The sequence below is a fragment of the Xenopus laevis genome, chromosome 3L (genome assembly GCF_017654675.1).
Source record: "Xenopus laevis strain J_2021 chromosome 3L, Xenopus_laevis_v10.1, whole genome shotgun sequence".
Taxonomy (NCBI): Eukaryota; Metazoa; Chordata; class Amphibia; order Anura; family Pipidae; genus Xenopus; species Xenopus laevis.
The window spans coordinates 97539493-97562115 of record NC_054375.1 but is presented as its reverse complement, the minus strand read 5'-3'; the positions used below and the strand labels follow the sequence as shown (position 1 = coordinate 97562115).

At 37.0% G+C, this 22623-nt stretch overlaps 1 protein-coding gene across 4 annotated transcripts in view; it reads right to left on the bottom strand.

Annotated features, from left to right (window-relative positions):
• Nucleotides 1-5863: 5863 nt before the first annotated feature.
• Nucleotides 5864-22623, bottom strand: part of vps13c.L (vacuolar protein sorting 13 homolog C L homeolog) — a 132354-nt gene continuing 115594 nt past the window's right edge. For 3 of the 4 annotated variants that reach the window (XM_041586667.1, XM_041586666.1, XM_018252883.2), the window contains 10 exons: nucleotides 21921-22034; nucleotides 21295-21370; nucleotides 18543-18706; nucleotides 16649-16694; nucleotides 16035-16158; nucleotides 15154-15268; nucleotides 9154-9245; nucleotides 8499-8622; nucleotides 8132-8215; nucleotides 5864-6885 (listed from right to left, as the gene is read on the bottom strand). In XM_041586667.1, coding sequence (XP_041442601.1) covers nucleotides 6787-6885; nucleotides 8132-8215; nucleotides 8499-8622; nucleotides 9154-9245; nucleotides 15154-15268; nucleotides 16035-16158; nucleotides 16649-16694; nucleotides 18543-18706; nucleotides 21295-21370; nucleotides 21921-22034 — 1038 coding nt within the window. In that variant the 3' untranslated portion in view covers nucleotides 5864-6786. Of the gene's footprint in view, nucleotides 6886-8131; nucleotides 8216-8498; nucleotides 8623-9153; nucleotides 9246-10799; nucleotides 12687-15153; nucleotides 15269-16034; nucleotides 16159-16648; nucleotides 16695-18542; nucleotides 18707-21294; nucleotides 21371-21920; nucleotides 22035-22623 lie in introns of those variants that run through there. The other variant, XM_041586668.1, reaches the window with a different exon arrangement.

Here is a 22623-nt window from a genome sequence, read left to right as displayed (position 1 = left end):
CATGAAGGCTATTAACATCTTCAAGTGGTTCAAGGGACCTCTGCCATTGACTTTACATCACCTCGACAGGTTTTAGATGGTTTTATTTTTAGATTTGAGCTATTTCCAGGGTCAGTGTATAGTATATCTTGAAAAGTTTTTGTTAAATTTAGTTAAAATTAGATTTTTTTGACCAAAACAATAATCTTGAATTTTTGTGGAAAACACTTGAACCTTAATAAATCTGCCCCTTTATGGTTACATGATTTTCTAGTAGACTTCAGGTATATAGATCCCAAACGGAAAGATCCGTTATCTGGAAAACTCCAGATCCCGAGCATTCTGCATTATAGGTCCCATACTTGTACATTAAACTGAATTTATTTTAAGGTGAACTAAGACTTTTTTTCACAAATACATTTGCACCATGAGAGGTTTTAAATTGCAGGGTTTTTTTTTTTTAATTTGAAAATTAGGACACAAGGGGAGGATGAAAATAAGCCTCCAAATTTTTAGTAGACAATTCCCAATATGTTATCAAAAAAATAAAAATAATTGTTATCAGAACACATTACATCCCCACAGCAAAGCCAACAGGATAGCAGTATGCAGTGTTATAAAGGGGACCACTGTTCCACTTGATGAGAGCATCCAATAGCTACCCATTCAATGAAATGGATGCAAAGGAAGAAGCAAAGAACTAAGGTCCTGTCCAAACTATGAAACAAGAGATATTTAACTAAATGGCAGCATGTGTAGCTATCAGGATTTTCTTGCCTGGAGTGATATTTTTGTTTTGTGAGCTCTGTGTTGAGGTGGCTGGGGAGCAAGATAGGGATGAAAAACATAGCACAAGCTCACAGTTACTTACAATACATTTACTTCTGCATTTATGATATAAATACTTTGAAGACTTCAGTCGTTTTCTGGTGTGCTCCACTCGGCCCTGGATGTTCTCATTGCCAGTACAGCGAGACCGCGAGATACCATAAGTGTATGACCAAAGTCTTCTGAAAAATTTGATGGTATAATATCCCATTAAACAGGAATGTAAAGGTACGGACTCATGAGTACTTTTAATATATGTTATTAAAACAGGTCATCTTCCTGATGTTTTTGGAGCCCAGCTCTAAGTTTTAACTTCTCCAATGACTGTGATTCAAAAGAATGATTCCTTAAATAAAAAAAAGTGTATAGAAAATAAAATCTCAAATCTCTGCTCCTTACACTGAGCCTCCTAGCATTATAAAGACCTGACCTAGATCTCTGACAGCCACCATCTGCAGCAGTCACCATCTTCCTGCCCTCAGCAGATTCCTGATGCTCAGACGGCTGAGGCTGTCAGATCTGTGTCTCTCATCCTTCTGATGGGGCTTAGCCACTACCGAATCATTTAGAACATCCAAAGCTGATCAAAGCTACATGGGTCCCTCTACCCTTCCAGACCAACTATTATCTATGGTGCAATTTCATGGGAAAGGCAAGCAAAAATAAACATCAAAATAGATATTCTGAAGCTGTAACATTTCAGTTTTAGTTTGTGACAGCACAACATACAATCAGAATGCAAAAATCTGCCAGTCATTGGAGTAATTTAGCAGCTTGCTTACTATGAGCAAATCCTTAAGATAATAAACCCCTTACCCTTTAAGGCCAGGGGCACATGAAGCTACTGGAGGAGATTAGTCGCCCAGTGACAAATCGCTTCTTCTGAACTGCCTCCTTGCCGGCTAGAATGTAAGTCGGTGTCAGGATGCCACTTGGAGCTCTTCGTTTTTCTGAAGTCGTCCGAGTTTTCCTCGTGAGGCAACTTCGGTGAATGGTTCAGAGTGTCACCCGACACGATTTAGATTCTAGCTGGCAGGGAGGCAGTTCAGGGAGGTTAGTTGCCCGAAGAAGAAATAATTTGTCGCTGGGCGACTAATCTCCCCCAGTAGCTTTGTGTGCCCCTGCCTAAGGCTCAGGGCACACGCTCAGATTCATGGAGATTAGTCGCCCAGTAAGAAATCTCCTTTTCTTCGGGGGCGACTAATCTCCCCGAACTGTCTCCAGCCGGCTAGAATGTAAATCGCCAGCGGTAGAACCACAGTAGAGAAGATTTGTAGTTTGGCGACTAATCTCCCCATGTGCCACCACCTTTAGTGCACAGCAGAATCTGCACCTCAAGTCCACCCCACAGAGCTCTAGGATAAAATGTTGAAGAAAAGATCAACCCACTATACAGAATTATACAGTTTTTGAATACTGCTTTGCTAGAGCACAGGAAGCCAAAGCTGGAATGATCTAATATTACTATGAATGTTAAGCTTAATAAGGTGCATGCCTCTGCTTGGGGGATATTGGAAGCTTGCAAATGAATTTTGTAGTACTATATGTATAAATGCATGCAGCAATAGTGCTGGGCTGCAACACTTGAAAATCATGGGTTACCTGCAGTGGCGGATTAATGAGATGTGGGGTCCCTAGGCTACATCTACAGGCCCCCTTCTAGGCTACTGTTGGGTTTGGGTGTGTGCAGGTCCAGGCATACGTGCATCCGGGCTCTTTGTGCCGGGTGGGGTTTGGTGTGTACAAGTGATGTCACTGGATCTGCATGCATCAGGGCACCTTGTCTGTCCCCTTATCCCTGCATGTGTGCCTGACCGGATTCAGCAGCAGAAATAAATATTTAAAAAAAGAAAATAGAAATAATAATTAAAAAAGCTGGATGGGCCCCTTGGATATAGCCTACTCATTAATCTGCCCCATGTCACTTGGAAGTGCAACCCTTCCATATGGGCCCCGTGCAGTAATTAAGTCTGCCATCTTTTTAGTTATGACACTGACTCCAACGACATCAATGCCTTGTGCATTTTGTAGATTTACTTCTTCACAGGTCTGTTAAATTAGTAATTCACTTTCATAAAACACTTGTTTCCAAATAGCACATCCCAAATAACAGTAGTATCCCATTTTAGTTGTATTTAGGTATAATGCAGGTCACGTGCACGCGCATATATCTGTAAGGCAAGCAACGGAGCCATACTGTAGGGTAATACACAATACATTTCACAGCTGACTTGGTGAAATTCTCTAAACATGACTGTCTAAACATGTTTGCAACCGGCATAAGTGTTAGGTTAAAGAACTCAGAAGTAACTACATATATAAACAATTGCACAAAAATATAGATTTGTAAAACAGATTTATGATCTTCTTATGATCTTCCACCTGTTATTGTTTAGCATTATTAAATCCTGCCACATATTAATCTTAAAATTCTCTTAATGCATGTGATTGGTGCACAGCACCACCTAGTGTTATTTTAACACTGTAATTTGATACTGTATATGACATAAATGCATATTTATTTAGATATAAATGCAACATTGCAATTATTTGAAAATCTTTCCAGCTTACGATGCAATGAAATTGACATTGACAGCTCCAAGGCTCAATTGTAATAGCAACAAACTTGATTAGTCTACTATTTGAATGCAAGTTTTCAATGTTTTTCATTCTTTTCTGTGACCTTCTATTTTTACATTCTGCCCAGGAGCGAGTCAGTCCCTTGAGGTGGCCCCTAAGACTTGGTACAAAATATAAACCTGAATTATTTGGAAGCATTTAAAAAGATTGGTGTGTTTTTTCACTGAAAATGTTTCAAGGCTGCTGAGGCTATCACGTGAGACACTGGTGTGTACTGTAACAGCTAATATATGACATAGTTGTTGCCACTGATCCATAAATGTGATCTAAAACATGTAAAAACAAATAAATGTAGCGTAGGTAAATCACTAAGAGAACTGCACCCACCTGTTGTCGACTGAAAGTGTTCAGTCCCATGATATTCTGCATTGCACCAACACAGTGTTAAACTGGGAGCCATCTGTGTAATCATTTACTTTGCACAGCACATTCATATAGAACTCTACAGTTTTAGTTCTTTCTGACTTTAAGAAATGGGAGAGAAGCAATATTCATACGAAAAATATACTGATGTGCCACAATGGAGTAGCACTTGTCATCTTCCATATTTTCCATGTGAGTGAAAAGTTTATATATGTGGGCTTGAAGGAAAAGAAGTGGTCATTTTCACATTGGTTATGTAGGGCTTCCTTTTTAATAAGAGTACACTGACCTTCAACGGACAGTTTTCTGTGGGTATTATAAGGTAACGGTACATTTACTTTTGTAAAAAAGACAAATAGAAAACACATTCTAGAGACCAAATATGGATAAACCAAGTGAGGAAAAAGCAGAAACCACTGTTTAAGGGAGAAGGAAAGTCGTTAAGCACTTGGGCGTAAATTTACGTAAACGTAAGGGGGGACATGATTACACTTTACAAGTACATTAGAGGACATTATAGACAAATGGCAGGGGACCTGTTTACCCATAAAGTGGATCACCGTACCAGAGGCCACCCCTTTAGACTAGAAGAAAAGAACTTTCATTTGAAGCAACGTAGGGGGTTCTTCACAGTCAGGACAGTGAGGTTGTGGAATGCACTGCCGGGTGATGTTGTGATGGCTGATTCAGTTAATGCCTTTAAGAATGGCTTGGATGATTTTTTGGACAGACATAATATCAAAGGCTATTGTGATACTAAGCTCTATAGTTAGTATAGGTATGGGTATATAGAATTTTAATTAAAAGTAGGGAGGCGTGTATGTATGGATGCTGGGTTTTCATTTGGAGGGGTTGAACTTGATGGACTTTGTCTTTTTTCAACCCAATTTAACTATGTAACTATGTAACTATGTAAATGTTAGGCACCCCCAAGTGAATGTATTGACTTACCTGAAACCCCGGGCCGGTGCTCTTATCAGCAGAAAACTGCACTGGCCTGCGGTTATTCCAGGAGCACCACGAAGCGTTCGTTTCGCGGCTTCATCTTTCTTCTCACGGCTGCGCATTAGAGTGAAAAGCCAAACTTTAACTAAAAAGTCAGCTTTTTCATTTTACTGTGCATGCGTCTGCCCCAGGAAACTTGAAGAAAAAAGAAGGTGGAAGAGGATTGCTCCGTGGTGCTCACTGGAATAACCCCGGGCCGATGCAGTTTTATGCGGATAGGAGCACCGGCCCAGGGTTTCAGGTAAGTAAATACAATCACTTGGGGGTGCCTAACATTTGGCAACCCCAAGTGGTAAATGACTTTCCTTCTCCTTTAAGACAGAGGTACACAAAGAGTGTAGAAGCCATATCTTTTCCTCCCTTCTACTAAATAGCCCATAATCACTGAGCAGCGCTAATCCGATCAGAGTTAGGATGAAGGATTGGAGATGTTATCACCATCTCAGTGAGTTGGCAGAGTTACATAACTGCTCCTGAACAGCTTGCTTTAGCTTCAGAGATGTTAATTGTGGGAGATGTGTGGCTACAAGCACCAGGGGAAAACTGCCTGTTTGCTCTATTGTTCAGAAATTGCATCGTATGAAATAAATGTGTGGGGATGCCAGTGTCTGTGAATGGTTCAGTTTGCTATTAGTGTTTGCAAGGTCAATATTACATACACACTGTGGTCTCTTCTATCAGAAGCCAGTTGTCATTCTGTTATGTTTAACAGAGGAAACTGGAGCACCCAAGGATAAATGCATTTACTTACCTGACCCTAAGTAATCTCTGAAAAGTACCCAATTTTTCCTAAAAATTGTTCCTAAAATGTAACATTTTCATGGAATACCACATAGGTCAAAGCTTACCCAGTTTTTAAACACAGACAGGGCAGTTGCTGATCAGATCCCAACAGGCTGGCTTTGGGGCACAGAAGTGCATTGTTTTCTGATCAGCAATATGCACAGCCAATGAAGTAGATCCACGTGAAGTATAAAGACCCTCTCCTTGTTAGAATACAAAGCAGAAAACATTTGGTAATAAGAGACAGTACTTGTGACAATACAAATATTGAAACATATTTAATCAAATAAGTACATTTGTAACAAGGCAACAGTGTGGATTTATAACAAGGCAAACATGTACATTAGTAACAAGGCAAAATTGTGAATTAGGAACAAGGCAGTGGTTTGTTTTTTTTTTAATTATGATAGCAACTGGCAAATACATGTATGTATATTCAAGCAAAAGCTACATGTAGCATTCTGGTAGGTGTATGTTTTAAATGTGTTGTAAAATGTAATTCCAAGCAATTTTCCAATAGATAATCATTTAAACAAATACAAAAAAAAAATCAACTCTTTTAAAGCTATTTGTGAATGTTACTGATATTGAAAGAAGTATCTGTCTCTTGGCTATACTCGTGGTTTTGACTATTGACACAATGTAGCAGAAGCCAACTGACTTGTAAAGAAGCATGTAACGCATTGTGATGCCTGGAGCAGAGCGGACTTCTGAAATACTGTTTCAAGAGTTAGAACTAGGAATATAGAAACAGAGAGAAAACAAGTGCTTTCAATTGCACTTGCATTTTAAAATATATTTAACTTTTAATGTATACAGGAAAATTGCCAAATATTTGATTTCATTTGGCAAAAACTGGGGACTGTTGCCAACTTTATAACACACTGTGTGTTTAATTGCACATTACCAGCATGCAGAATAACCCTAGAGTAGCGATTTGTTTCTGCCGGTGAATGACGGCAATGGACGGAGGTGACCCTGATCTAATTCAATCAAAGAAATGTTTCTTTACATTTCTAAATGGTAAACCATGAGTAAATACAGAAAGAAATCACTATACCCAACCACACAGCCAGTTAGCCTTGCAGGTCTCTTGTTTCTTTAATCACACTGCTTTAATTAAACGCTCTGAGTTCTGTTTTTAACAGAAAAGTGCCATGCAAAGTAAATGGTCTGAAGAATGAGTATTTAGGAGCTAAGCTCCTTTATAAACCTCTCCGATTTCGTTCTCACCAGTGTGTTTTGTCGACGTCTTGAGCAAGCTTCATCTATAGCTTTAAGAACAGCCTATAAAATGAAAAAAAAATACACTTAGTACTTTGAGGCTTAAAGCAGTTTACTATTATTATATAATACTCTTATTAACGTTAGAGAACGATTAAACAGCTTTTTGCAATGAACAAAAATATATATATATCCATGAAAAAGTATAGTCAGTCCATTAGATATACAGGTATGGGATCCATTGTGCAGAAAGCTCCAAATTATGGGAAGGCTGTCATCCATAGACTCCACTGTAATCGAATTGTAATCAAAATTCAAATTGTAAAAATTTTTCTCTGTAATAATTAAAAAAAGTACCTTGAACTGGATCCCAACTAAGATATAATTAATCCTGTTTCGTTTAATTTATGCTTAAATTATTTTTTTGCGAGATATAGAGATTATTGAAAGACCCTTGATCCATTGAACCCCAGGTCCTGAGCTTTTGGGACAACTGGTCTCATAAATGTATCATTATCACATGCCCATTGTCTACACAAGAGAACCCAAGACAGAAATATACATTTTTCTCAAGGCTTTACTGTACTATGTCTACTGGTAGATTTCAGTAGAAATATGTTAAAAGAATGAAAGTAAAATCAATTTTGCTTTAATGCATGTGACATAAATAAGCACTGCTTATACAGATACATTTTACAGGTACATAAACGTCCATGTGTGGTTCTATACAAAAACCTACAAGTGGCTCTCTATTTGGTACTTCTGCTGCTCATAGAAGAACTGTAAACGTACTATTAACATAAGCCAATGGCTCTCACACTACTCAGAAGAAGCACTTGAAGAAGGGGTTGCTCCAAAATGTTTGCTGAAATGTTAATAAAGCATCACAAATTTTGCACCTTGCTGAGTAGCGAGTGCCATTTGGTTAGGGTAAATGTTATATATTTTTTTTTTTATAACTTGTTTTTATTATAGGATAATAGATTATAATCACATAGAGCATTTGTACATAGTTCCATAAAGCAAAGAATATAGTGATTATGACATTCAAATCAAAACTTTTCAACAAACTTTTTAAACAGTCAGCTCAGTTATGGCAAGTAGCATGAGGGGGCGGGTCTTATGAGAAATGTTATATATTTTAAAGATTATTCATGGCTCGTGTGTTACAAGGTTTGTGTCTTGTACACCACCTCGTCCTAGGGATTATGTTGGTGCCTTATGAATACATGTTAATACAGTTGTAATTTACAAGTTGCTTTCATTTGAATTCAACTCTCGTTTCCAGCACAGCCTGTATATTACTTACCTCGGCAGTGCTGTTATTGTGGAGGGGAACTATTTTTGTGCTCTCTTCATCTGCATTCTCCTTTTTCTGAAACAGAACCTGATTCTGTTCAAAAATAAAGATAAATGAATTCAGTAAGAACAAATGTGTTTGCCAAAGAAAAAAACTACAGTTAAAACTTGGAATATTACATGCATTTTATTTGTTTATTCTGCCTGCCCAACTGTTCATTTTATACTAACACAGTTAAGACAGGTATGGGACTACTCTTATACAGTATCATGGATTTCCGGTACAGGTTTTTTTAATTATTTTATTGTGAACGTTACTGAACCACTAACATTAGTAAGACAGACAAAACGTCAAAGGACTGTTTTCAGTTGCATACCTTGACAAAAAGTTTAAGTATGTTTTCAGCTGTTTTTGGTGGCTGGACAAATTCTTCAAACGTAAAACACCAGTCTATAATTCTGTGGCCCAGTATCTCCACCTCCTTCAAGCAGATCACTCTCCTGGTTAGAAACAGTTAAAACTGTGATTAGGACTTTAAATAGATATCTTTTTCATTCCTTAAACTTTAGAGGCCAATGATCATTAAACGGATTTCAGATCTAGTCTGGATCGAACCTCAAGTCAGAATTAGGGTAAGGTAACAGAGCAACAGCTCCAAGGGCGCAACAGGGGCACGGGCGGGGGGCGGTGTGAACTGACAGCAGAAGGTAAGCAAGTGGGGAGGAGGAAAGCGAGCAATCGTTATTAGCAATTAGAAAAAGGGGCAAATGGTTAACTGTGGTATTGGTGGGGCAGAATAGCCACAAGCCATGCCTTGATCGCCTATACAACTCAGCCCTTCACCGCCAAACCCTCTTTTCAATACTTCAGGTGATCCACATGACTAAAAAATATAATATTTCTATTGTACAACGATGATGTGAATACTCATATAGTTCGTTACTGTTATCAAGGGCATGTATGGAAAAAAATAGAACTAGGACAGTAGCATTACTGAATATCACCCTTTGGTAGACAACTATATCACAAACCTGTTGGTGACCATCAAATTGGCTTTCTTATTGTTCTGTAAACTGCAGCTATATTTATACATTTCTCCATCCAACTTTTTGATGTTTAAATTCTAAAAAAAACAAAACAAAAAAAAAACCAAAGTTAACGTTAAACAGTCAATGTACCAGCATACAAGGTTACTTGATGCAAATGGGATCCAAACATTAGATGATCTGCAAAATGTTCTCAATGTACAGTAACGATTTTCTTCTTAGTTAACCGATATTCATTATATTGCATACCATTGGATACCTTCTCACCAAAACAATTGTAATTAAGCTCAAAGTGCTATTTCCTTCAGCTAATTGAGCTTTTTATAGTTTCATTTACAATTTTACACAAGTATAGTGCCGTGTAACTTTCTCTCAAAATAGAAATTCATATTTCCTATTTATATGTGACACTTTTCTCACTACTATTGGTGGCACTGATTCAAACAGTGGTACCTGCCCAAGATCGCTTTTTAATATAAATGGTTGTATGAATTCTGCAACAATATAATGCATTTGCATTATATTATTCCACAGCCCCAGTGTACACACTCCCCCCTCCGCCCTCAATCATAAACAATGCCCTAAAAGACAACAAAACCGAAAATTACTGGTAGATGCCAATTTTCTAGGAATCCTTCAGTGCCCAAAGTCGCTCACCATTTATGCATGTCTTTTATTTAGGAAATTAAGCATTGAGTACTTTCCTGCAGAGGGCCACCATGCAAGGGATACACGCAAACATGGCAGCCAGTGCTCTGTATGAAGTTCCCTGGATCGGTTTGTTCTTAAAAAATATAGGCCCATGCCAAAAGGTAGGAGATTAACGTCACTCTGGGTGTAAAACAAATTAGTACCCCCCTCCCCTAGACATTTTAAAACGATCTTTATCTGCACCACCATACAAAATAAAATGAAACATGTCATTACAATTATGTATAGGGTTACATTTAAGAATTGGAGTGGGCCTGTATACATTCTTCAACTCACTCCAAAAGCCTAGTCTTTAAATTACGCTAAACAATAAGGATTTTACACATTTCTCCCCCAAAGCCACTGCTATTCCCATAGACATTTTGACTTTGCTTCTCCTTTAACCCATCCGTGTCAATCAATCCCTATCCCTCTGCATGTGAAATTCTAAAATACACTCACTCACAGTGGAATGCAGTAATTCTTGGATGAAGACAGTTCAGCTGACACTTCAGTATCATCTACAGACTGGTTGCTGTTTAGATGGTTGACATTGTTAAGAAAATTGTCAAATGAGACAAAATGATGAACCTGGCTGACTCTCCAGGGTTGTATATGTCAGTGGTGGTACCCAGCACACTTTCTTTACAACATGTACAATAAGCACCTGCTGTGGCCAAAACGACTGCTGCAATTCGCACTTCACACAAGCTCTATTAATGTAATGAGTAACAGAAGCAAACAGAGGCCCATTTAGGCTGATGGCACATGGAGCTCAAGTCACTGTGTTTGGGCTGAAAACGACCAGTTGCCAGGGATGCCAGATGCAGCCCATTCAAATAAATTGGGAGGCCGATTGCTGCTGGTGGACACTTCTCTGCTGGCTAAATCATGTGCCATAGCCCTAATTGGTAGCTAAACAAATAAACTTTGAAAAGGTGCACCTTAAAATCAAAACATATTTATTGCTAAATAAAAGGCACAATACAAATAATCACAGAGGTTTATGATCAGAGAATTGATAGTGGAGTTCTACACATTAGTGTAAATAATGAACACAAGATACGTAGGATTATAGTCTATGGAATAGGTTCGGCTGTACAATACTTACTCACATCACATTACATACGCTACACAATACTGCACATGGGAGTACAAACCTATAGAAAAATTGGTCCTGTGTATACAACAAATATTTCAACTTTCTTAAAGGCAACAAGTTATCAATGACATACAGTAAATGTAATCCCCTTGTCAGTCTTCCACAATCATCATGTTTTTTATACCTTGCAAATGCAATTCATGTTTTCAGAAACAGATGATCCTACTTGATGCCAGTACTAACGCATTTTTGTAGCGTTAAGATTTTGTGCACTGTAATTTCTCATTTTGCATGTTATATATATATCTATATTTCTGGATATATCAGATATAAATACCATCAATGCATAAGCACTGTTATCTCCATCAGATAGACGATAGCTTTGTGGGCAATTGTTTAATACAAGGTATTGATGAAAGGTGTGGTAAATTTTTATTTGTATTAAACACTTGTGCTATAGATTAATGTGCTTTTGTTAGCTAAAAGTAAATATTTTCTAATTCACAACACTCGACCTATAATTAATTGTAATAAATCAATAAGAACACGCTCATACAATTTGAACACAATTAGGTTCAGGTTGAATGGAAAGAGTATTGTGCTTGGGAGATTATATTGTTTTTGTTTTTTCCCTTCATTCTCCTTGAAACAGATTGTAAAATATAACCTTCACTTTCACTATAGAATAGCCTTTGCAAACCTAAAGCTATTCAGTTTCTTATTGCTTCCATTTGCCATTGACTTTCATTTAATAAAAGATTAATTTATAAGGCCTTCTCCAGTAAGCTGTAGAATTCTTATTTTTAATATTCCCCGAGAAAATACAATTTTCTATATTAGCAATTTCAAACCAACTGTTATACAGAGAAAGCTATTCAAGTCATAGGTCTGTTTTTACTGTACTTAAAATCCAGAACTGCCTAAATATTTTTCCTAAAGCTTGAAATACACTCTTTGATTTGTTCATTTATCCTGAACAACTGTAGGTAAAACTGTACAGATTCACAGTAATTTTGGGTGTTTGGTCAAACTCTTACTGCAAAAACAAATTGATGTTCCTATTAACTTATCATATTTTAAAATATCCAAACATCTTTTTTACTCTGTTGTTCAGGCAGTCTAATAACTAGTCATTGACTAACTCGGAGTTAGAGAGCTGAAAAGCAGGAAGTTGTGTTCTGTTATGTTAGACATCCAGTCACTCCAGCCTTTATACATTACATTTTTGGCTAACTAACTATATTAGAAACATTTTTTATTTTGCACAATCAATTTACCCAGTTTTTATTTTTACACTAAACTGTTCCCAAAACAAACCCCGAAACTCTTGATATTCATGCAGATGGTATCTCCCCAGCTTATTCCTGGATGTTGAGTTCACAAAAGTATAATGAATACATTGCCACAGGCTAACCTAACTGAACTATATATTACAATATGATTCTGGAAACAAAGTATGTAAATAATAGCTTTGTTGAGGTTTACTAGGTTTCCGGTGTTGGTGCCTTTTAAAACTGTTCCATCATGAGAAAAACTATCCCCAGTAAACTGAAAATAAAACTGCTCTGCCTCTGTTGCTCTGTGATGAATGATACAAAATGCAAATAGCAGAAGGTCCCAGGCCAAACAATCAATGTTTGACCTAAAACACTTCATGATTATGGAAGCAGTGGTTCAGAATGAAGAAAACAAAACGTTATTTTACTCTCCTTCATTCCAATTCTTGCTGCGTGTGGGGAAAGGAGAAAGAAGAAAACAGCAGTTAGAAAATTGTTCAGCATGCCGACTGTTGGAAATTCTTTTACTGTATTTACAACTTTTTCCAAACACAAATAATACAATTATATTAGTTTAAAGGGGAATTAGTCCTTACAAGAACTTTTGGTATGTTATAGATGTACCTATTCTCTGCAAACTGATTTTGAATTCCTTCTATTCTCATTACCATTCTTATAGATTGTTATATAATTTATAGATATTTACTAATCACCATGCTTTCGAACTTCCTGTTACTGCAGTAAATACCTTTCCCACGGTAAATATAATTGCTTGAGGTGGCTCATGCATTTGTTCAAATAATTCAAAATTAGCAGGGTAGAAAAAAAAAAAAACTTATCAAGAGTCGGGAAAGACTCCTAGATTAAAATATGTCTGTAAATATATTATTTGTGAACTTGTACACGTATGTGAACCCATATCTGGAAATCCATTAGCAGAAAGCTCTGAATCAAACTTAAGATCAACAATTTCAGAATTATACTGCTTTATTTATAGTGGTGTCTTAATGCAGATAAATTCATGAAATTCTTAAGACAGGTGGAATGTCGATAAAGTTGTGTAGTATTTGGGCAGGAATATGCGTAGAAAGGAATAGTTGTGCAGCACAAAGTTTGGAACAGTGTATTTGGAGTAATGACAGAGCACTGAGAAGGATTTTTGAGGACAATTCAGCAATGGCTGCCATTAGGGAGTACTCCACTCAGGGGTCTCGTGCCACAGAGGGCCCCAAGTCCAATCAAGGGTCACAAAGAGGGTGGGGCTTGTGGGAAAGTGGTTGGCATTTGTGTAAGTCATTGGTAGGGTTTGACATGAAGCACTAGAGGGCAGATAATGGGTGAGAATTTCATTTTAAAAGTACTAAGAAGCCACGGCAGTAATTAGGGTACCAGTGCAAGAACTTGAGTTGATAATGGATTATAACCATACGAGTCTAGTTGCAGCATGAGGCTAATAGCACACAGAGCTGTCAAAATCTTTTTTTTTCATAGAGCGACTGCACTGTAGCACATTCACATGCTGTAATGGATCACCCTTCTCCACAAAATAAGAGACCATACTTGTTAGACATACTCATTCGTGGAGGGTGGAACATGCTGAAAGGCCATGGAAAAGTGCAATATGAAAGTACAGAAGTACCATTATTACTAATAATGCATGCATTTTGATTCCGAACCGGATATACTGATTGAAAAAAAGCCTTTATATCACAATTCAACATGCTGGTGAATTGAAAGAGATAATGAATGGAGGATATAGTTGAACTATACACATTTGAGTGGATGGCATAGAAAGCACATGTACTGTAAGCTATCAAATGGGAAAATAATCACAAGATCTTGCTTGACTACAACCAAGATAAGGTGCTGATATTGTAGTAATGGAGGGTTCCATCAATTTATGATAGTGCTAAACTACATGTTTGCACTTTAAACCTTAATTAAAATTTTAATAAGAGTTGGTGTACTTTATGAATGTATAGGCTTTTGCCATACATACATACATATACATTGTATACATGCTATACAGACAATTATGACTGTAGGTAATGAATACAATTGTTTACGTGAAGTAACTAAACGGGGGTTATTTCTACCCTCCATACTGATATTTTTTAGACTTGTGATCATTTGCCTACAGCTTAGCTAAATAAGCTTTGAAGTTATACTGTACCCAAATCATTTAAATATATGGCACAGTTATGCACTTTAAAGACTATCACGTGTGCATAAACCAATTTTAATATGAATGGCTACACTACAAAGTTCAGTAATATGTAACCCTTTAAATATACTGTCTGATATAGCCTGAGTGTGTCTGTCAAAATTCACAGCAGTATTTGCACTTCAAGTTTAACCACTTGTTTTTATACATCACTTACTGGTAGTAATAAATAAGATTGCAAGCAAACTTCATTGCATCTAGGGGATAATATGGAGCAATTTAGATAATCTGTTGGTTGGAGGGCCCACCAGAGAAGTATAAAAGTGTAGATGTAATGTTTCTATGTGCTAGATCACAATTGTATGTATTTGGTGCACAGTATCAAATGAATGAATATCAAAATTGTCCAAATATTTTTATGAAATCGCCCATAAATGCCTACAGGTAGCACTCATGTCTCTTACAGACAAATGACATTTGCAATGCCATATCCTTATCAGAGATCACGAAGGGAAGCTTAAAGCTTCTTTAACTTTCATTTACACCTATAACTTGCTTCAAATAATAACCAGCTTCTAATAAACTAGGAACAAATGTTTTCTACATTTAACATAGGTAATAGCAAAAAAAAAATTGCATTGCTCTAAACCTAGTTATGCTGAGAGATGAAAAATTTTAAAACTGTATCCAGTGTTGTCTATATTACAATATATCTAAAGTAGAAGATATGTTCTATGCCTATGGACACTTACCTGAAACAATTTGAAACCCTGAGCTTCACTTCCATTGTAAGGTCTAATTATGCCATCCTCATGAATCAGTCGAGGGGGTCGGAGTGGCGACACCTCTTCCGTAGATTCCGCAACTCTGAAAAAAAGAAATGTATCCATTAGTCTCCCATATGTCTTTATTCTTTGAGCTTCTTGTATTGCATTTATACAGATTATCCAACTTCTCCAATAAAAAAATCTGTTGGTTGCCGCCACCAAATTATACCTCAATTTGTTTTATTAAAAATATTACAACATAATTGGGCTTGTTGTAACACTATTAGAAATACAAAATAAAATCTGTTTAGTCCTTACATTCTAGTAAAAATCAATGTTTCAGGAGCCATTTTAGGCAGTGGACACTTTGTCATAAGGTAAAAGGAGCAGGGTGTCCCATCTGGGCCTAACTAAAAGTTTGTCAGTCTGGGCCTGAGAGTTTGAGAAACACAGCTTTCAATTTAGAAAACATATTCTCAACCGCATTGCTCCTAGTTCTAAAAATGTAATAGTATTAACAATTACTATTCAAAGCAATCTGTTAAGCATTAGTGACAAGAATGAAAGGCCTACAACTTATGCAGTAGCACTCGTATGATCCATCTTTATAGCAAGCTGTACAAAGAAATAATCACTCAAATGTTTTTATGTTTTAGAAACTAACCTAGAAAGTCTGGAATAGTATTGGCAGGGGGTATGTATGATTTATGGGTAACAAGCACACGCACACACTGAGCTATAATCAAGCTAGCTAATAAACAAACTTTTCTAAAATGATCAAAAAATATTCTGAGGTTTAAAAGAATAATATTTCTCCATTCAACATTGCACATACGTAGGCAATATCAGACCTAGAGCTCACTCACTTCTGTATACCCTGGAATGTGCTGCTTGCCATATCAACAATGCCACCAGTTGGGCGTGCTACAACTCCTACAAGACCTTTTCCAATGCCCTTGAAAAAGCCAGCAGCTCCATCCTTTTTTGCACCTGCAATAGAAGTCATTTTTACAAAAAAAAACTAGAGTGAAAGACACACAGAATTTTGCATTTACAAATTATTTTTAACTTAACAGTTTTCCAGAATGCTCGGGACCTGGCTAACTGGATTACTTTCTGTAATTTGAATGCTCGGGACTTGGACAAGGGATCTTTTTGTAATTTGGATCTCTATACATTAAGTCTACTAAGAAAAGGTTTAAACATTCAAACAAAACCAAATAGGATTGTTTTGCCTACAATACAAAATAATGACATATTCACTGGGAATAAGTTCAAGCTACTGTTATACAGAAAAAAAGAAAATATTTTTTAAAAAGTTGAATTATTTGATTAAAATGGAGTATATGGGAGAGGGTCTTCATGTAAATCAGAATCTTCTGGATAATGGGTTTATGGATAATGTATCCCATACATGTAATACTTAGTAATTAAGTATAGTGGCCCTTCAACACATGACTTGTTATCTTTATCTGCTTACCTTCCACAGGCTTCGTGATTATTCCAGTTACACCTCCGACTACCCCCTGAAAAAAATAACAGGTTATGTCATAATATTGAACATGAAAGAGGCTCTTACTTATAGCTTAAAGCTTAATAAAATACCATAACATGAGTTAGTTAAGCTCAACAAGAATGTAGCTTGTTCTGCAACTCAACCATACAGTTATTATGGGATCTGCTACACAAAGCTATTTTATTTGCTTAACATTTAATAAACATATTATAGCTGCTGGTAAATTCTAAATGATGAACTGATGAACAGAAATGGTAGAATTATGTTATCAAACAAAATATATTGTGAACAAGTCATTTTCTCCATGCACAACTCAGACAGAAACTACAGCAAGAGCATGTGTGTTAATATCCCTGCAGAGGGCAACAGTGCTACATGTGCTGAAAAGCTGTACTGACCAATAAAGATTTGACTTGTTCACCATTTTTGTTTGTGAAAGTATTATACCAGAAATCATTTTGTACAATTTATTATAGGATGTCAGGATATCAGGATATCATGTGCTCTAAACAAAAACAATAGAATAAACTGTATATGGGATATACAAAACATGTATTATACAGGGAGTGGTTTCAGTGAACAGCTTATTGAGTACTTTCCAGAAACAGAGACATTATGGAAGATAAGAAAAAAATACAATAGGAAATACTCTAAACTGCTGGTGAAATTTTACTATTGACCCAACAAGTTACCAAAATGCGTTGCAATAAATACACATATAATGCCCGGCAATCCCGACCAATATGCAATATGTAAATATCCCATTATTTGCCTACTAAAAGAAAATGCAATTTAAAGTAACTTTCTAATTCTACATTCATCTTAAAATTCCCTATTCTGCATCAGTGCTGGACTGGGCTGCTGGGATATCAAGAGAAATCATCCCTGGTCCTAATGGGCCCCACTGCATGTGCCCACCCTGGAGCTGCAGTAGGTGTAGGGGGTCCAGGGAAGTGAGGGACTCTTGTAGGGAGTTTTCTGAAGGGTCCAGATACCCCAATCCACCACCTTTCCCTAAATAATCATTCAGCAACCATATTGCGTTAATAGTCACCTCTCCTCTAAGCAAGCCTCCAAATCCCAGAATGCCTTGCATTCTCGGTAGCAATCTGAGAAGGCTATAACAAATGGCAGTTAGAAACTGCCTTTAAATGCAATTTCATTTACAAATAACTTTAAAATCAAATAAAAAAAAAATGTGTAGATGTCTATTGCAAAATGCCTTAGGATGATGCATTTCTTTGATTATGTGAAAAAAAATAAATGATTTTTCATTTTGGGTAGACATCTGATTTAAAATATTCCATCACTTTCTCTTCGTAATGATCATTTTATTACAACTTCTTTAAATCAAGGTCCACATTTATCAGCATTAAGGTGGAACCATTGTGAGGCAAAGCACTTGCTCCATATTTAGGTTTAAAATTATTGCTCTAGCTTTCAGGTCAATCATAATGGCTACGTTGTCAGTTTCAAAGTATATTCTCTGCATAACAAGCTGGCACCTAATGATCATAAAAGATAATGATGAATGTGTTGTTCTGAAGGGATATCAGTACAGGTCAGTCAATATCTTTGCTGTGAGAAGTAGGATATATTTCAGTTCACTGTATCCCTCACATGACCGGCTGCTCCATTAAGTCAACAGGTGAAATCATTCCAGATAAACAAAACATCATATGATTTGTGGTCAGGCTTGTTTATATTCAGTGATCGTGTTTTGCCTAATTACTGCTTGTAACCTGAGGTAGTATGAAATGAGAAGCTTTGTTTCTTTTCTTATGCACAAATCATATCGTTATGTTACAACATATCTGGATCAGAAAAACACAAGCTCCCAGCAATTATTAAAGCTTACCTGTAAAAATCCTTTTCCTCCCTTGGCCAGGCTCGCTCCAAAGTCTTTTGGCTGCCTGCCCATCTCTTGCCTTCGCTTCTGCTGGTAATCTTTATCCATGGTGATGGCTGCTAGTCCCTTCCCGACAGTACCTGTGATACGGGATACCATACCAGCTGCTCCACCTTAATAGAGAAAAGATGTGTTATCACTAAATGTAACGCTGAGCCACCAAAGCAATAGAGAAAGAATGAAGTTTGTTATCCTATTATATATTTGTCCATTATGATTTTCCATTTTAAAATATTGCTGTATACATTGTAACTATGCTGACTAAGAATGAACTATCCTTCAGGAGAGTACATTATTAAATGTTATCCCCAACCAAAGGAACAGGCTAATAGAGCCTGCGTTCGGTTGGGGATAACAGAAGTTTTTTTTTTTTTAAATAAAAATGCCACTCGCCAGCGCTTCACTACCCACACCGGGAGGGAGCTCCCGGTGCGAGCAGCCATATCTGCTCACTCGCATGCACATAATAAAAATGGGCCATGAATTGCTAATTTTGTGCATGCATGTGATGTCACATGTGCGTTACCTGGTGCTAGTAGTGTAGTGCTGGAGGGGGGCATTTTTTTTTTTTTAAAAACTACTGTTATCCCCAACTGGAATGTGGGCTCTATTAGTCTGCACCTTTGGTTATGGATAACATTTTTACCTAACAGGTGCCCTTTAAAGGGGTAGTTCACCTTTCAGATAACTTAATATGTTATACAATGGTCGGTGCTAAGTAACTTTTCAATTGGTCTTCATTATTTATCTTTTATAGTTTTTGAGCTATTTGCCTTTTTCTTCTGACTCCAACTTTCAGGGGGCCAGTGTATCCATCTAAAAACAGATACTCTATAAACTACAAATGTATTGTTATTGCTACATTTTACTACTCATATTTCTATTCAGACCCTCTCCTATTCATATTCCAGTCTCTTATTCAAATCAGTGAATGGTTGCTAGGGTAATTTGGACTTCAGCAACCAGATTGCTTGAATAGCACTTCAGAGAGCTGCTGAATAAAAAGCTAAATAACTCAAAAACCACAAATAATAAGAAATTAAAACCAATTAAAAATTGCATATTGTCTCAGAATATCACTCTTTACAGCATACTCAAAGTTAACTCAAAGGTGAACATCCCCTTTAATAACCCCCTCCCATGATAACCCAATACTATACACCACAGTAATACCTATTTTACCTATTTTGCCATTTTACCTATTTTGTTGTTTAAAAAGAAACTAAAAGTCCACTGAGAAGCCCTCTATATAAACAAACCTATTCCTTACCCCAATTGCAACCTGTTAGGCTATGAGATAAAGAAAAAGTCATTATATAGAGGGCTTCTCAGTCGACTGCTGATTTATTACCTGGCACGTAGAGACAGGAAGTAGAATACAACTTTCAGTAGTGCAGGACGCCACAAAAAAGTACATATGTCTTAATCACAATAGGGCAACAGTGATCTTAAATACAATCCCTATTCATTGAATTAAGGTTGAAGATGGAGTTCCAAGTCATAACACTGCCGATTATAGGTGACCCCAGTAACCTCTCCCCCATCCCAGTAAACCCACACAGCAACTTTCCATGGCACTTGCATGCCCTTCAGATTTCCCCTGGCCACTTAATATTGTCCCATAGAAGCTCTTTATACCCCGGAAACACTTTAGAGACCCCAACTGCTTCCACATCACAATGCAATGGGCACCTGCAACATTTCCTGGATATGAATGGGATAGGCAGCTTTTGAAAGCATGACTAGCAGGTTACCCATCTCCTAAATGGTATCCTGTACTATATAGAATATATTTAGACATTTGGACCTATTGAAAAATTGCAGGCTTGAAATGTACTGTTTTAATCCTTTTGCTATCAACTAGGTCCTACATGCTGGCAGGAAAAGTACCAGCAATGTAGGTTAAATATGTCCTGGCACTTCCAGGACTGAACTGTCTGCCAGCAATGCCCATGTAACTGCTACCCAACAAGCAACGGTGCAGTTGTGCAATTGTAACTGGGACACAACTGACCCAGGAAAGGACCCAAGCAGCAGACAAGTGGGTATTATGTTCCTTTATGGGTTATGTCCTGTCTGCAATTCAACAATCCTACCTGCATCCACCAGTGCTGCTGCTCATTTCTCAGCTGCAAAAATAGAGAGTTTCGGAGCCCTTCTGTCAGTGCATGCAGTCCTTCTGCGTCCCTATGCTTTGAAGAACTGCCGATTTACAGAGGCATGAAACGCATAAGCTTTGCACACCCACTGCCTGTATGCTATCAGGATGTGTGCTTAAATAAAGATGCATAGTTATTAAGTTGATCGATCTCCGTGGACGATTCAGCCAGCACTTGTTCAGCGAGAAGTTTTCTTCATGTGTCCCTATGCTTGCCTGAAGGTAACACACACTTAACACATTTATTCTAGAAAGCTTTTATTGCATTTCACTTTTTTAATTAACTTTGTACACAAAGCTTTGACAAGTGTATGCATGTACTCACACTTTTTTCTTACTGGTGTATTCATTTGTTTATTGCTCAGTTTAACTAATTATTTTGAACATAAAAATCTTGTCTGTTCAGTGTAGTTTTATTTGATTGATGTGTGATTTTATTGTACTTTAAGTTCTGCACTGTTGTTTATTAGATCCGCTACAATCAACGACTACAACAACAAAGCAGGTTTAACTCTCACCAGCCCTTAGCAAACAAGAACTTACCTACAGTGTGACCAAGAAGACTTTTCATGCCAATAACAAGACCTTCTGCAAACTCCTCAGGTCCCTGAACAGCTCCCTGAGAAGAAAAAAAACACATTAGAATTCTTCACTTTTGCAAGAAGAAAAGTGTGGGAAGGAGACTTATAATCAGGTTGTAGAACTTATTCAATCTAGAAGTGGCTTAACTGGGAGTCGGCAAATCCTAGGGTTAACTGAATCCAGGAAGGGCACAGACAGCTATGGATACTGACAGGCTTGGCCTTTAAACAGAACTACCTAGCAGAACTACACTAAAACCACTTATATCTCAGGAATGGCTAAAAATAAAAAAGATGTCAACTGTATAATCTTTTTTTTTTTATCATGAAAATAAACAAATTTTTAAAAAATATCTAAAAACAAGTTTCCTTTAAGGAGAGGGCTTTAAAGTAGTGGTTTGGAATGTGTTTCTTCATGGGCTGTCACATTAAAAGATTGCAGTCACGAGATGAAAATGAAATGAAAATATATTGATATTATACCATTTTGCAATCATAGACTCTTCTTAAAACATATGTAATAATCGTAATTGGCATCAATTCTAAACTCCGGAGCGAAATCAATGGACTACAGGCTTTTAGTTATACCTGGAATGGTTCATAAAAGAATGCTTCTACACCTTCAGTAAGTCCTCTGATTAGGCCAAAAGGATTGCCTAGGACATCGAGACCCAGTACAAGGACATACACTTGTTTCAAGAACTAGTGGGAAGAAAGTGTAAAAAGAAAACCATATTAATTATGTGCAGTGCCTGGCAAGTACTGTAGTTAAAACCTTTGTCAACACTTCATACAACTAAACCCAGAACCCAAACAAAATGCTACTAACTGCTTTTTTCTAGAAAATTAACAAAAGCAATTGAAATCAGAATCTGGAAATATTATATATTTTTAATAGAGCATTTATTTAGTGTTAACCAGACATTTAAAGTCAAAAGCCCTGTTGAGTGCTATACTTGTTTTTAACATTATCAACAAATAACCTTCACTCCATAAGCACAGACTATGCAAGGTAATTAAAGCACAGACTATGCAAGGTAATTTTATCTATATATCTTCTTCATGAAATGCACGATACTGAAAAAAAATTATAAATATGGTATATAAATGTTTATCTAGTATATGTAAATCTAAAACAACTGGACTTGCTGAGTAATCAATGAAGACATTTCACTACTCATCTGAGCAGCTTCTTCAGTTCAACTGACTCGTGTGGGAAGTTCTCGACATATAAACTCTTCCATTAATCCAATCACAATGGCACATCTGAAATTTACAGAGGTGTTGATTC